We start from the raw sequence: 15,281 nt of genomic DNA, 5'->3' as shown, positions 1-15,281 counted from the left end.
TAAATGGAGAGAGCCTGAAAGCATTTCCCTTGAGAATAGGAACCAGAGAAGGATGCCCTTTATCACCGCTCTTATTCAACACTGTGCTAGAGGTCCTAGCCAGAGCAATTAGGCTAGACAAAGAAATAAAGGGCATCCAGATTGGCAAGAAAGAAGTATTGGCAAGGAAGAAGTATCTCTATTTGCAGATGACATGATCTTATACACAGTAAGCCCTAAGGAATCCTCCAGAAAACTACTGAAACTAATAGTAGAGTTTGGCAGAGTCTCAGGTTATAAGGTAAACATACAAAAATCACTTGGATTCCTCTACATCAACAAAAAGAACATCGAAGAGGAAATCACCAAATCCATACCATTTACAGTAGCCACCAAGAAGATAAAATACTTGGGAATAAATCTTACCAAAGATGTAAAAGACCTATACAAAGAAAACTACAAAGTACTAGTGCAAGAAACTAAAAGAGACCTACGTAAGTGGAAAAACATACCTTGCTCATGGACAGGAAGACTTAACATAGTAAAAATGTCTATTCTACCAAAAACCATCTATACATACAATGCACTTCCAATCCAAATTCCAATGACATTTTTTAATGTGATGGAGAAACAAATCACCAACTTCATATGGAAAGGAAAGAAGCCCCGGATAAGTAAAGCATTACTGAAAAAGAAGAAGAAAGTGGGAGGCCTCACTCTACCTGATTTTAGAACCTATTATACAGCCACAGTAGTCAAAACAGCCTGGTACTGGTACAACAACAGGCACATAGACCAATGGAACAGAATTGAGAACCCAGATATAAATCCATCCACATATGAGCAGCTGATATTTAACAAAGGCCCAGTGTCAGTTAATTGGGGAGAAGATAACCTTTTTAAGAAATGGTGCTGGCATAACTGGATATCCATTTGGAAAAAAATGAAACAGGACCCATACCTCACACCATGCACAGAAACTAACTCCAAGTGAATCAAAGACCTAAACATAAAGATTAAAATGATAAAGACCATGGAAGAAAAAATAGGGATAACGTTAGGAGCCCTAATACAAGGCATAAACAGAATACAAAACATTACCAAAAATGATGAACAGAAACCAGATAAATGGGTGCTCCTAAAAATCAAACACCTATGCTTATCTAAAGACTTCACCAAAAGAGTAAAAAGACCACCTACAGACTGGGAAAGAATTTTCAGCTATGATATCTCTGACCAGCACCTGATCTGTAAAATCAATATGATTCTGTTAAAACTCAACCACAAAAAGACAAACAACCCAATCAAAAATTGGGCAAAGGATATGAACACGCACTTCACTAAAGAAGATATTCAGGCAGCTAACAGATACATGAGAAAACGCTCTTGATCATTAGGCATTAGAGAAATGCAAATTAAAACTACGATGAGATTCCATCTCACTCCAACAAGGCTGGCATTAATCCAAAAAACACAAAATAATAAATGTTGGAGAGGCTGTGGAGAGATTGGAACTCTTATACACTGCTGGTGGGAATGTCAAATGGTACAACCATTTTGGAAATCTATCTGGCGTTTTCTTAAAAAGTTAGAAATAGAACTACCATGCAACCCAGAAATCCCACTCCTCGGAATATACACTAGAGAAATAAGAGCCTTCACACAAACAGATATATGCACAACCATGTTTATTGCAGCACTCTTTACACTAGCAAAAAGCTGGAAGCAACCAAGGAGTCCATCAACAGATGAATGGTTAAATAAATTGTGGTATATTCACACAATGGAATACAATGCATCTATAAAGAACAGTGACGAATCTGTGAAACATTTCATAACATGGAGGAACCTGGAAGGCATTATGCTGAGTGAAATTAGTCAGATGCAAAAGGACAAATATTGTATAAGACCACTATTATAAGATCTTGAGAAATAGTATAAACTGAGAAGAATACATTCTTTTGTGGTTACGGGCGGGGGAGAGGGAGGGAAGGTGGGAGAGGGTTATTTACTGATTAGTTAGCAGATAAGAACTACTTTAGGTGAAGGGAAGGACATTACTCAATACACGGAAGGTCAGCTCAACTGCACTGGACCCAAAGCAAAGAAGTTTCCGGGATAAACTGAATGCTTCAAAGGTCAGCGGAGCAAGGGCGGGGGTTTGGGGACTATGGCTTAAGGGGACTTCTAAGTCAATTGGCAAAATAATTCTATTATGAAAACATTCTGCATCCCACTTTGAAGTGTGGCATCTGGGGTCTTAAATGCTAACAAGCGGCCATCTAAGATGCATCAATTGTTCTCAACCCACCTGGATCAAAGGAGAATGAAGAACACTAAGGTCACATGATAACTATGAGCCCAAGACAGAAAGGGCCACATAAACTAGAGACTTACATCATCCGGAGACCAGAAGAACTAATGGTGCCCAGCCACAACCAATGACTGCCCTGACAGGGAGCACAGCAGAGAACTCCTGAGGAAGCGGGAGAACAGTGGGATGCAGACCCCAAATTCTCATAAAAAGACCAGACTTAATGATCTCACTGAGACTAGAGGAATCCCGGCAGTCAGGGTCCCCAAACCTTCTGTTTCCCAGGACAGGAACCATTCCCAAAGACTACTCATCAGACATGGAAGGGACTGGACAATGGGTTGGAGAGAGATGTTGATGAAGAGTGAGCTACTTGTATCAGGTGGACACTTGAGACTGTGTTGGCATCTCCTGTTTGGAGGGGAGATGGGAGGTAGAGAGGGTTAGAAACTGGAAAATGGTTACGAAAGGAGAGACTGGAAGGAGGGAGTGGGCTGACTTATTAAGGGGAGAGTAGGTGGGAGTATGGAGTAAGGTGTATATAAAGTTATATGTGATAGACTGACTTGGTTTGTAAACTTTCACTTAAAGCACAATAAAAATTATTTAAAAAAAAAACAAATTCACCATCTGTGTTCCAGTTTTTGCACCTGAGTGTGCTTTAAGACGCTAAACTCACTGACTGATGAACAGTCAGGCCTCCCGGGATGAAAGACCATGAAACTCCAAAGCAAATGTACATGACTATGCTGACCACCATTCTTTATTAATGGAACCTATGATCATTTTCCCAGGGAAATTTACATTTTAAAAAGTGGAATAAACATCCCTACATTTCAAAGACTGTTAGACACAAGTCCTGCATTCTCATGATAACTGGACACACAAAGCATTATCATGCCCACAAAACTTATATGACAGCATACAGGGGTCAGGTAATAAAGGAATATCTGGTCCAGCTCTGGCTGGCAGTGGGTACAATAGGTCAAAGTTGTTTATGTCTCCAGTGCCTGAGTGAATAATTGGAGTACATGTACTTTTTAGTTGCACAACCACCACATTGATTGCTTTGCCTTTGGGGAATTGTTGTAGTAAGCCCAACTGGATGTCTCTGGAACTGCACCTCTTCACTCTTATAAATCAAATACAGCACTGCACCCCAGGGAGAAATTAGTATACATTTAAGAGTGATATCTTCCATCATGTTGTTGTTGTTAGCTGCCATGGTGTCAGCTTTGACTTATGGTGACCACATGAAAATGGGAGGAAACACTGCCCAGTCCTGCATCATTCAGATTGGTTGGGGATTGAATGGTTGTAATCCATAGAGTTTTCATTGGCTGATTTTTGGAAGTAGTTCAGAAGGCCTTTCTTTCCAGTTCATTTTAAAGATAAGAATCAATATAACTTCAAACCCTAAAATGTGAAGACTAATCAAATACCCACTTTCCTACTTCTCAATCATCTCTGACGCCAGCCACCCACATGGCACTTTCTTTCTCTGACCCTAGCCACCTGAAGCTAGGTCAAATCTCACAAGCTAAAAGGACACCATCCTTCAGCCCAAGGTCTTAAATGCCAAATGCTCCTGCAGCACTTCTTCCTCTAACCCTGGCCACCTGGAGCTAATTTAAATCTCACAAGTTAAAAGGATGTCTGCTAGAAGCTCAGGAGTCCACACAAAACCCTTACTTCTGACTTGCTGATTGAAAATTCAGGGTTTTCCTATTACCCCTTCAAGATGCCAGGCACAAGCTCAGGTGCCTCACCAGGGTCCCTCACTTTCTTCTGATGGCTCCGGCTACTCCCTGGGGTTCATTAATTTTCTGGAACTATTCACAGTACTCACAGAAAGTACTATGCTTATGATTACAGTATTAGTATTTCAAAAGCAAAAAAATCAGAATCAGCATAAAGAAGAGACTCATGGGGCAAAGTCTGAGAGGTTTCCCAATGTAGAGCTTCCATGTCTCAAAAAAAGGCATGCTATCCTCACATATGCATTGATATCTTTCACCAACTGGGAAGCTTTTTGAACCTACATGTCCACAGCCTTTATTGACTTCATTGTATAGTATTGATTGGAGCCTCATTGTACATGTATGATGAGTACATTATTGCATATGCATGATTGAATCATGCTCCCCTCCTTCCCTGAGATCAACTGATATCAGGCCATGAGGTGTTCTTCTGGCTTGGCCAGTCTCCCACAAATACTCAGGTATAATCCTTTAGATCTAGATAACAAAAGGCACCTTAGTTACTCAGGAAATTCCAAAGATTATCTCAGGAATCAAGGACAAAGGCAAAGTTCCTCTCTGTAAGGTGATTCTTTACCCCACATCTGTCTGGCACCATTTAATTTACTACTATAAACCCTGGTGGTGTAGTGGTTAAGTGCTATGGTTGCTAACCAAAAGTTCAGCAGTTCAAATCCACCAGGTGCTCCTTGGAAACTCTATGGGACAGTTTTACTCTGTCCTATAGGTTCACTAGGAGTAGGAATCAACTCGAATGCCACAAGTTACAGGTTACCCCTGCATAAATTGGAAATATTTTAGAAGATGAGAGTAGAATATTGCCAATTCGATCAAGCATTTTTGTTGTTGTTTGCCATAAAATCGATTCCAATTCTTAGAGACTCTATGGGACAGAGTATAACTGCCCCACGGGATTTCTTAGGCTGCAATATTTACAGGAACAGATCTCCAGGTCTCTTCTTCTGTGAAGCCACTGGTGGGTTCAAACTGCTGAACTTTTGGTTAACAGCCGAGCACTTAACCATTGTACCACCAGGTTTTCTTGATCAAGCATTACCCATCATTGTGATTGATTTCCAGGTATGGTATCTTCACTAAAGCAGATTAACTCAGTCTTAGATATATGGACAAGGCACTAAATTGATAAATATATTGTTTTCCAACTCTATCAGAAAGGGATAGTTTTTATCTTCTTAATGTGTACAATAATATACATCTGCAATCTTGTCCTAAGGCTATGTTAATGTTCCCATCATCTGTCATAAAATAATACAAGAAGACCTGGACTTGATGGACATCTCATTGAACATAACACTCTTCCACTAAATCAATAACATTTTGCTATTAAGAATGGATGGACAGGAAGTGGCTAGCATGCTGAAGATCTTATTAGGACATACGTAATCCAAAGAGGAGGGAGAAAAACACTACCAGAATTTTTGGGCCCATAAATCAATAAAATGTTAAAGGGCCGAAAGATTTGGGGAAGGCCATACCTTCTCTAGAATAGAGGAAAACATATTGCAATTTTACCTCCCACCATTAAGAAAGTAGAAAAAAAAAACACTTGCAGGCCTCTTCTAGTTCTGGAAGCTTCATATTCCAGACCAGTGAAAACTGCTGCAAGCCACATACCATGTAGCATAAAAAGCTGCAAGATATGAATAGGGTCTATTATGGGTTGAAGTACGGCCCTTCAAAATTTGTGTTGGAATCCTAACCCATGTTATTCTTTTTGGTACTAGGATTTTCTTTGTTATATTAATGAGGCAATGTCACTGTAGTATGTAACCTAAACCTGATCACTTCTGAGTTATGAAAAGAGCTGATTACACGAAAAATGGTTATTCAAATGAGAGGATTATAGGTGTCATGTGAAGCTTTCCAAGAAACCAAGAAACACCAGAATTAAGACATAGAAAGAGACAAGAATCTTACCCTAGACACCACAGAGAGAGCTTTTCCCTAGAGCCAATGCGCTGAACTTGGACTTCTAGCTTCGTGAACTATGAGAAAATAAACTTCGGATCCTTAGAGCACCTACTTGCATTATTTCTGTTACAGAAGCACTAGGTAACTAAGACAAAACCCAAGGAAGAAAATGATTCTACAGTGAAAACACTCCTCCCACTAGGGCCTTAGGATCAGGTAGACTATAGATATTAAATGTATAGTGGTGGGAAAAGATGATATATAGAAATGTGACAAGCCCCAATGGGATAATAAAAAAGCTGAACCCTGATATTCTAGAACAAGGCCATGCCATCTGTAGTAGAGAATCATACCCTTTTTGGAAAACAGTCCTAGGATTCTGGTAAACATAAAGATCCTACCACAAGTGGCCATGTGGTTCCAAATGTACATTATGAGCCGAGTTGTGTTTAGACCTACCAAGTCATAACATTGAATGAGCCCATCAATTCTGTTCTGTAAGATTGAACTATAAAGTTGATGTGTTTGGAGTTAAGCCAAAAACAGAACAAGAGCAATAGTGAGGGAGAAATACTTCTCAAAGGACAGAGTTTCTGGAATTCAAAGAGATGTGTCAAACGTTACTCTCTCTCTCCCTCCCTTTCTACATATAATCGAGACAGTGGCAAATGGATAAACACGCCAGGATTGTAAGCATATCCGTGGGCATATGAGAGTGGGCATGAAGTTTGAACATTGGTATATATTTATACTTAACAGCGAGTATCTATAACGGAAGAGGCAACGAACACCAGGTAGAAAAGATGACTCAGCCAATTGACATCAGCCATCCTCTGTCATGAACCACTCTGTTGGTGGTAAAATGCATGCATAAGTGGGGTATGATGGCAGGGACAGAAGCTTTTCTAGGATTCAGTAGATGGGCTCCCACTTAGCAAGGCAGATCTAGCTAATGCTGGAGACAAATGTCAAAGAATAGTGACACTAGTGACAAAGAACAATAGTGACACTATAATTAAGCACCATCACTCATAGAGACTAAGTAGTCAAGTTGATTTTTTTGGATCCTATCTATTCTGAAAAGTGCAATAATTCATACTTACAAGAAAGGCCACAAATTCTGGGAATGCTTTTTTTTTTTTTTCATTTGCTTCCTTTAGGAAAAAGAGTTCATGGGCTTTTGCTGTGCTCTGAATTCTGCATTCAGCTTGTCATCATCTGATCTTTGGTTCTTCAGACTTGAGCCACCAGCCTGTTGTTTAACCTGCCAATCCTGCGTTCATCAGTCCCTGCAGCTACACGAATCAGGAGAAAACTGAAGCCTGACCCATGGACTTGACATTTTCCAGTCTCAACAACCATGTGAGCCATTTCCTATACAAATCTTTCTTTCTCTCTCTCTGTCTTTCTCACTCTCTATATGTATGAGTGTATATATATATATATTAAAAAAAAAATTTATTTATATATATATATATATATATATATATATATGCACACACACATACACATACTTCACTGATTTTGCTTTTCTAGAGAACCCGGCCTAAGACAAGTGGACTGAAAACACGTGAACAATTTCTGGTAATTAAATAATTTATAGAAACAAAAGTATGTCAGAGAATCCAAAGACACATTGACTCTCCCCTGCCCCATAGGGTACACTATTTTTTAGAAAATTTACTTCAATCACCCGTTTCTGTAAAACATTTGTTATTTCTCACCTAGGATACTCCATACACTTAAAAATGAACATAAGCTGATTGGCATTAAAACAAAGCTTCTAAAGGAACAGAATAGAAAATGAGAATTATGGTTTTGTTTTGTTTTTAATTCCTGCTAATAAAAAAAAAAAAATTTTAATAAAAATAAAGTCATCCTGCAAAAATTCAACAGAACATGCAGACACACACACACACACACACACACACAAGCGTTGGTGAATACCAAAGATTATAACCATTAGAAATATCCAAAACTCAACAGAGATTTGGACAAAATATAAATATATACAATAAAAGAAATGAGAGTTGACAGATATTAAGAAAGATATTGTAGAAGAAAAATAAAGTTATCTAAGAAATGTGAAGTATATTTCAATTTGCTTAAGGAAAGAACATTCCACAGAACAGAGGATATGAAGTACATGAAAAAAAAACAAGACAATAAAATTAAGCAGAAATCTAAAAATGATCACAGAAAAAGTGGTAGATACAGGAGATAGTGACAGATGATTAAACATATGTTTAATAGAACTTCTCTACTCCACAACAAAACAATACTAACTCAAAAAGTATAATGCAAGAAAATTTTCTAGAGCTAAAATTAAATGATCTGAATAAACTTACTGGAATATTAATCAAACAGTTCACTTAAATTTTTTTAGATCACACACTTTACAATTCCTGGGCATATTGACCTGGAATGGTCAACATTAAGACAAGACCCTAAAAGATTAATAGATTTTAATGGTAATGAAACAGCCTTCTGATCTCCAAGCAAAATGTCCAAGTCACTTAACGTAAGAGGAAAAATTTGATTGGCATATGATTTCTCAAGAACATTTTTTTGAGCAGTATTTTCTCACGTAAACAATTTCAAAATCACTTGATGAATTAAAAATTTTAATTTGAAAATTAAGATAACACATTCCAGATAGATGAAGATGCTTGAGTAAGGTCACATTGTTAAGAGACTGAATTAAGAATAAAATTTGTGATATTTATAGCTTTGGCTATGTTAAGGAAACCATGGTGGTGCAGTGGTTAAGTGCTATGTTTGCTAAGCAAAAGGTTGGCAGTTAGAATCCACCAGGCACTCCCTGGAAACTGTTTGGGGCAGTTCTATTCTGTCATATGGAGTTGCTATGAGTTGGAATCAACTTGAAGGCAGTGGGTAAGTGGTGGCTATGTTAAAATATTATAAAATGATATTGTGTTTGCTTTGCACTAAACATATTTACTACCTGAGATTTTTTTCATCGGATGTTCAAATACATCCAAAGATAGAACTCAATGCATTTATGAATTTAGTTCAGATAAAATGATATCCAACCTCTTAATGATTTGAGGTATTTACTTCAATAAAAATGCCGACAACAAACCACAATAGCATTTGAATTTCCAGTACATTTTTTTCACAAAGAGAAGGCACAGATATTTTCTAGTCATATTGCAGTTGGCTTCTATAATCAGATAAATAATTTAAGGTTATCAATACTTCAAAATTTGAAGAGTTATTACAGTGTTATGCAATGCAGTAAGACACATATTATTATGCTACAGGTTTTTTTTTTTTGTTTTTTTTTAATGTTGGCAAGTATTCTGTTTCTTTTTTAAATCTATGCATTCTAGTATATGAAAAATCATTGCAGAAAATGTTCCATGTACTTCACCAGCCTTCTAGAAACGTGGAAGACAATACAATTTTAAGAAACTGTGGTAGATTTCAAAACATCTTAGAGAGATAAATATATCTTCATGTTTTCAGGCGAATTAATAATAACATGAAATCCAAATTGTTGGTCACTCCTATTTAAAATGTACTTTTATTTACCATACAGAATACAGTTTGGAATCCCCGCCTATAATTTATCCTGAATGAGAGGATTTATTTATCAAAAATATCTATAAGTAACATAAACACTGTAAACTTATTGAAATATTTTAACTACTAAATTCAACCCCCAAGTGTCTGTCAGTTTGTCAACATTAATGATGTGGATGGAGTTCAGCTTTTGGGACCTTTATTTGCTGATGTGGCATGACTCAAAATGAGAAGAAACAGTTTCAAACATCCTTTAATATCGGGACCTTGAGTGTAGGAAGCATGGATCTAGGAAAATTGGAAATCATCAAAAATGGAATGCATAAACATCAATATCCTAGGCATTAGTGAGTTGAAATGGACTGGTATTTGCCATTTTGAATCTGACAACCATATGGTCTACTATGCTGGGGATGACTAGTTGAAGAGAAATGGCGTTGCGTTCATCATCAGTCTGAAATTGATCAAATATGCAATCAGGATGCACTGATAATTATTGGTGATTGGAATGCAAAAGCTGGAAACAAAGAAGGATCAGTAGTTGGAAAACCTGGCCTTGGTTGTAGAAACTATGCCAAAGATTGCGTGATAGAATTTTGCAAGACCAATCGCATCTTCATTGAAAATACCTTTTTCACCAATATAAACAGCCAGTATACACACAGACCTCACCATATGGAATACACAGGAATCAAATAGACTGTATCTGTGAAAAGAGACTATAGAAAAGCTCGATATCATCAGTCAGAAGAAGGCCAGGGGCAGACTGTGGAACAGACCATCAATTGCTCATACACAAGTTCAAGTTGAAACTGAAGAAAATTAGAACAAGTGAACAAGAACGAAAGCAGGACCTCAAGTACGTCACACCTGAATTTAGAGACCATCTGAACAATAGATTTGACGCGTTGAACACTAATGACCGAAGACCAGACGAGTTGTGGAATTACATCAAGGACATCATACGTGAAGAAAACAAAAGGTCATTAAAAAGACAGTGAAGAAAGGAAAGACCAAAATAGATGTCAGAAGAGATTCTGAAACTTGCTCATGAACATCGAGGAGCTAAAGCAAAAGGAAGAAATGATGAAGTAAAAGAACGGAACAGAAGATTTCAAAGGGTGGCTCGAGAAGACAAAGTAAAGTATTATAATGACATGTGCAAAGAGCTGGAGATAGAAAACCAGAAGGGAAGAACACGCTTCACGTTTCTCAAGCTGCAAGAACTGAAGAAAAAATTCAAGCCTCGAGTTGCAATAGTGAAGAATTCTATGGGAAAAATATTAAACAACAGAAGAAGCATCAAAAGAAGATTGAGGGAATACACAGAGTCATTATACCAAAATAATTGGTCGGCATTCAACCGTTTCAACAGGTAGCATATGATCAGGAACTGACAGTATTTAAGGAAGAAGTCCAAGCTGCACTGAAGGCATTGGAGAAAAACAAGGCTCCAGGGATTGACAGAATATCAGTTGAGATGTTTCAACAAACGAATGTAGCACTGAAAGTGCTCACTCATCTATGCCAAGAAATTTGGAAGACAGCTACCTGCTCAAATGACTGGAAGAGATTCATACTGATGCCTATTCCCAAGAAAGGTGATCCAACCAAATGCAGAAATTACCAAAGAATATCATTAATATCACACAAAATTTTTCCTGAAGATCATCCAAAAGCAGCTGCATCAGTATATCAAGAGGGAACTACCAGAAATTCAGACTGGATTCAGAAGAGGATGTGGAACCAGGGAAATCATTGCTGATGTCAGATGATCCCAGAGAATACCCGAAGGATGTTTACCTGTGTTTTATTGACTATGCAAAGGCATTCCATCTTGTGGATCATAACAAATTATGGATAACACTGAAAAGAATGGGAATTCCAGAAGACTTAATTGTGCTCATGAGGAAACTGTACATAGATCGAGGCAGTTGTTTGGACAGAACAAGGGGATAGGTGTGTTTTAAAGTCAGGAAAGGTGTGCTTCAGGGTTGTATCCTTTCACCATACCTATTCAATTTGTATGCTGAGCAAATAATCCGAGAAGATGGACTGTATGAAGAAGAACAGGGCATTAGGATTGGAGGAAGACTCATTAACAACCTGCGTTATGTAGAAGGCACAACCTTGCTTGGCTGCTGAAAGTGAAGAGGAGTTGAAACCCTTGCTGTGGAAGATCAAAGATCACAGCCTTCAGTATGGATTACACCTCAACATAAAGAAAACAAAAATCCTCACTACTGAACCACTAAACAACAGAATGATAAACACAGAAAAGATCGAGATTGTCAAGGATTTCATTTTACTTGGATCCACAGTCAACAGCCATGGAAGCAGCAGTCAAGATATCAAAAGACACATTGCACTGGGTAAATCTCCTGCAAGGGATTCTTTAAAGGTTTGAAAAGCAAAGATGTCACCTTGAAGACTAAGATACACCTGACCCAAACCATGGTATTTTCAATCATATCTAATGCGTGCAAAAGCTGGACAATGAATAAGGAAGACTGAAGAAGAATTGACACCTTTAAATTGTGGTGTTGGCGAAGAATATTGAATACACCATGGACTGCCAAAAGAATGAACAAATCTGTCTTTCATGAAGTACAACCAGAATGCTCCTTAGAAGCAAGGATGGCGAGACTGTGTCTTACATTCTTTGAACATGTTATCAGAAGGGATCAGTCCCTAGAGAAGGACATTATGCTTGGTAAAGAAGAGGGTCAGTGGAAAACAGGAAGCTCCTCAATGAAATGGATTGACACAGCAGCCGCAACAATGGGCTCAAGCCTAACGAGGATTGTGAGCCTAGCACAGGACCAGGCAGCGTTTTGTTCTGTGGTACATAGGGTTGCTCTGAGTTGGAACTGACTTGACGGCCACCTAACAACAACAACAACCAAATGCAAACTGCTTTTCCAGGAGTTTCCCTTTTAGGTCTATTGAATTTGTCAAGCAAAGGTTACTTTTACTAGAAAAAAAATTAGGAAGTGTTTTGAAATATTGAGGGATTTTCTCAAATATGGTACAAACGAGGTCAAGATTGAAAGTTGAGGTAGGTAATTAGAATACTCATCAATGGATTTCATACTGCTTTAAATCCTAATCATTTGGACTTTTTCACATATTTAAGTGGTAATTTTGTATGATGCATGTGTGGGTGTGATACACACTTCATTTTAGAGAAACCATTAATGTGGAATATAATTTAGTTCAAATATTTAGAAAATAAGGTAGGAGCTAGAGCATACTGTCTTAAATGTTTCCTATTATTATTTCCCTTAAAATTATTGATTTAAACTTCAAAAAATAATAATTAACATAATTTACTATAGAGAAGAAAAGAAAGAAACAAACCTGTGTGATTGGGATGAGCCAGAACTACATTGATGAAATGATTCCCAGCTTCAGAAATCTGAAAAATATTATAAATCTTTTTAATGTGATGCACTTGCACCTCTTTTAAAAAGTTTATTCTATTGACCTATACATATTCATGTAGTATATGAATTTTACATACTCAATGTGTTGAGTGGAAATTTTACAGCAATCAAAGAAGCTATTTGTGGGTATAGAATAAATCAAAATAATCAGTCACATTCAGATAGAATTTCTGAAGATATTCTTGACCTCTTTGAAACAGGTTCAAATTACATTGTTAATCTAGTAGTGCGGATTATCTGTTTTGCACTGGGTGGGATGGGTAAATTTTCATGCCGTCTGCAGACAACTCATCTTCTTGAAGGCATATTCAACATAAATCAGTTGCCATGAAGTCGATTCCTAATTAGGGCAATAATTGTGCATCAGAGTAAAACTGTGCTCCATAAGGTTTTCAATGACTTATTTTTCTGAAGTAGATTGCCAGGCCTTTCTTCCCAGGCTTTTTTGGGTGGATTGGAACCTCCAACCTTTTGGTTAGCAGCCTAGTGTGTTAACCTTTAAAATCACCCAGGGACTCCATAGGTTTATATAATCTCAATTCATTAACATAGTAGCAGCTCTTAAAACACAAGGCTCATACTTTGGTTTCCTGCTAGTTTCACCTCAGTTTAGCACGTCTATTCTAATCACTGTTTTTGTCATGAGAGGCTGTCAAGTCAGTTCGTGCTCATGGCCTATATACAACAGAACAAAACACTGCCCTGTCCTGTGCCATCTGCACAATCAATCATTGCTGTGTTTGAGCCCAGGTCCTTCTTCCTAGTCTGCCTTAGTCTGGAAGTTCTGCTGAAACCTGTCCACCATGTGTGAACCTGCTGGTATGAAGAAATGAATATAAACCCAGTTTGTTTAAAATCAAAGATAAATATCAATATATTTTAACTGATTACCATAGTTCCTTGCAGCAGATTTGCCCAATGCAATGCTAGTATTTGAAATACTGGTGGCATAGCATCCAGCTTCACAGCAACATACAAACCACCACAGCATGACGAACTGACAGACAAGTGTTGTTTCTAAACAGTACTGTCTCACAAAAAAACATTCTGTTTGTGTGTCATCTGACCTTTTAATCAAATATGCTCACTTGTCCCTATTAATGGCAGATGTCACTAGACCCTCTAAGAAGTTTTATGCTTTGCCAGTGGATCCTGGGGCACTTTGCAACATATATTCTGTGAACTTAAGGCCTTTTTTTTCTTTTGTCTACTACAAACCACTCTCTGACTTGATAAAAAGTATGAATTCAGCATTTTCTTAGTCATCTAGTGCTGCTATAACAGAAATACCACAAACTGATGGCTTTAACACAGAGAAATTTATCTCTTCACAGTAAAGTAGGCAAAAAGTCCAAATTCAGGGAATCAGCTCCAGGGAAAAGTTTTCTCTCTCTGTTGACCTTCTCATCAATCTTCCCTTGGACTAGTAGCTTCTCTCCACACAGAGATCCTGGGTCCAAAGAATCCATTCCGCTCCCAGCACTGCTTTCTTGATAGTATGAGGTCCCCCTCTCTGCTCGTGTCCCTTTCCTTTTTATCTCTTGACAGATAAAATGTGGTGCAGGCCACACTCCAGGGAAACTCCCTTTACATAGGATCCTAGACGTGACCTGGGTAAGGGTGGTGTTATAATTGCACCTTAACCCTCTTTAACATAAAATTACAATCAGAAAATGGGGGGCAACTGCACAACACTGAGAATCATGGCCTAACCAAGTCGACACACATTTTGGGGGGATACAATTCAATCCACAACATTCCACCCTTTGGCTCCCAAAAAATCACATCCTTGCAACAAGCAAAACATATTCACCCCATCATATCACAGCAAAACTCTTAACTCCAAGTCCAAAATCCAAAAATTCCTCTTCATCTGTGAAATCTAGAATACAAGTTATCTGCTTCCAAAGGTACAATGTCAGAACAGGCACTTGTCAGACATTTTCATTATAAATGGAAGAAACTGGAGAAAAAGAAGGGATAACAGACATCAAGCAAGTCAGCAGAACACATCACATTAGCTCTCAAGGCTTTGAAAATAGTCCTCTGTTCTCTGAGACAATTTAGACAATGATCTTGCTCTCCAAACTCTGGGTATTGACTACTCTCTGGATTCTGAGTACAGGCTCCTTGGCCCTGGCCTTCAGCTCTGCCTTCCAGGTCCACTGGGACAGCAATTCTGCTCCTTAGGCTTTAGATACACCATTCTTCTAGTCCGTCTGAATGGTGACTCCACCCTTAGAAACACCAGAGGCCATGGCTCCACCCTTTGAAAACCCTGAGGTCATGGCCACATCTTTTGAG

General features: G+C 38.1%; 1 protein-coding gene across 1 annotated transcript in view; it reads right to left on the bottom strand.

Moving 5' to 3' along the window:
* The window catches only part of TECRL (trans-2,3-enoyl-CoA reductase like), a 146,965-nt gene that overhangs the window by 9,846 nt on the left and 121,838 nt on the right, over positions 1–15,281 (bottom strand). Inside the window, exon 9 of the mRNA XM_003415898.4 lies at positions 12,892–12,949. Within this exon, the coding sequence (XP_003415946.1) occupies positions 12,892–12,949 (58 nt within the window). The remainder of the gene's footprint in view (positions 1–12,891; positions 12,950–15,281) is intronic.

This window comes from Loxodonta africana, chromosome 5 (genome assembly GCF_030014295.1).
Source record: "Loxodonta africana isolate mLoxAfr1 chromosome 5, mLoxAfr1.hap2, whole genome shotgun sequence".
NCBI lineage: Eukaryota > Metazoa > Chordata > Mammalia > Proboscidea > Elephantidae > Loxodonta > Loxodonta africana.
The sequence above is the reverse complement of the archived record's forward strand: the minus strand, read 5'-3'. Positions and strand labels throughout refer to the sequence as shown.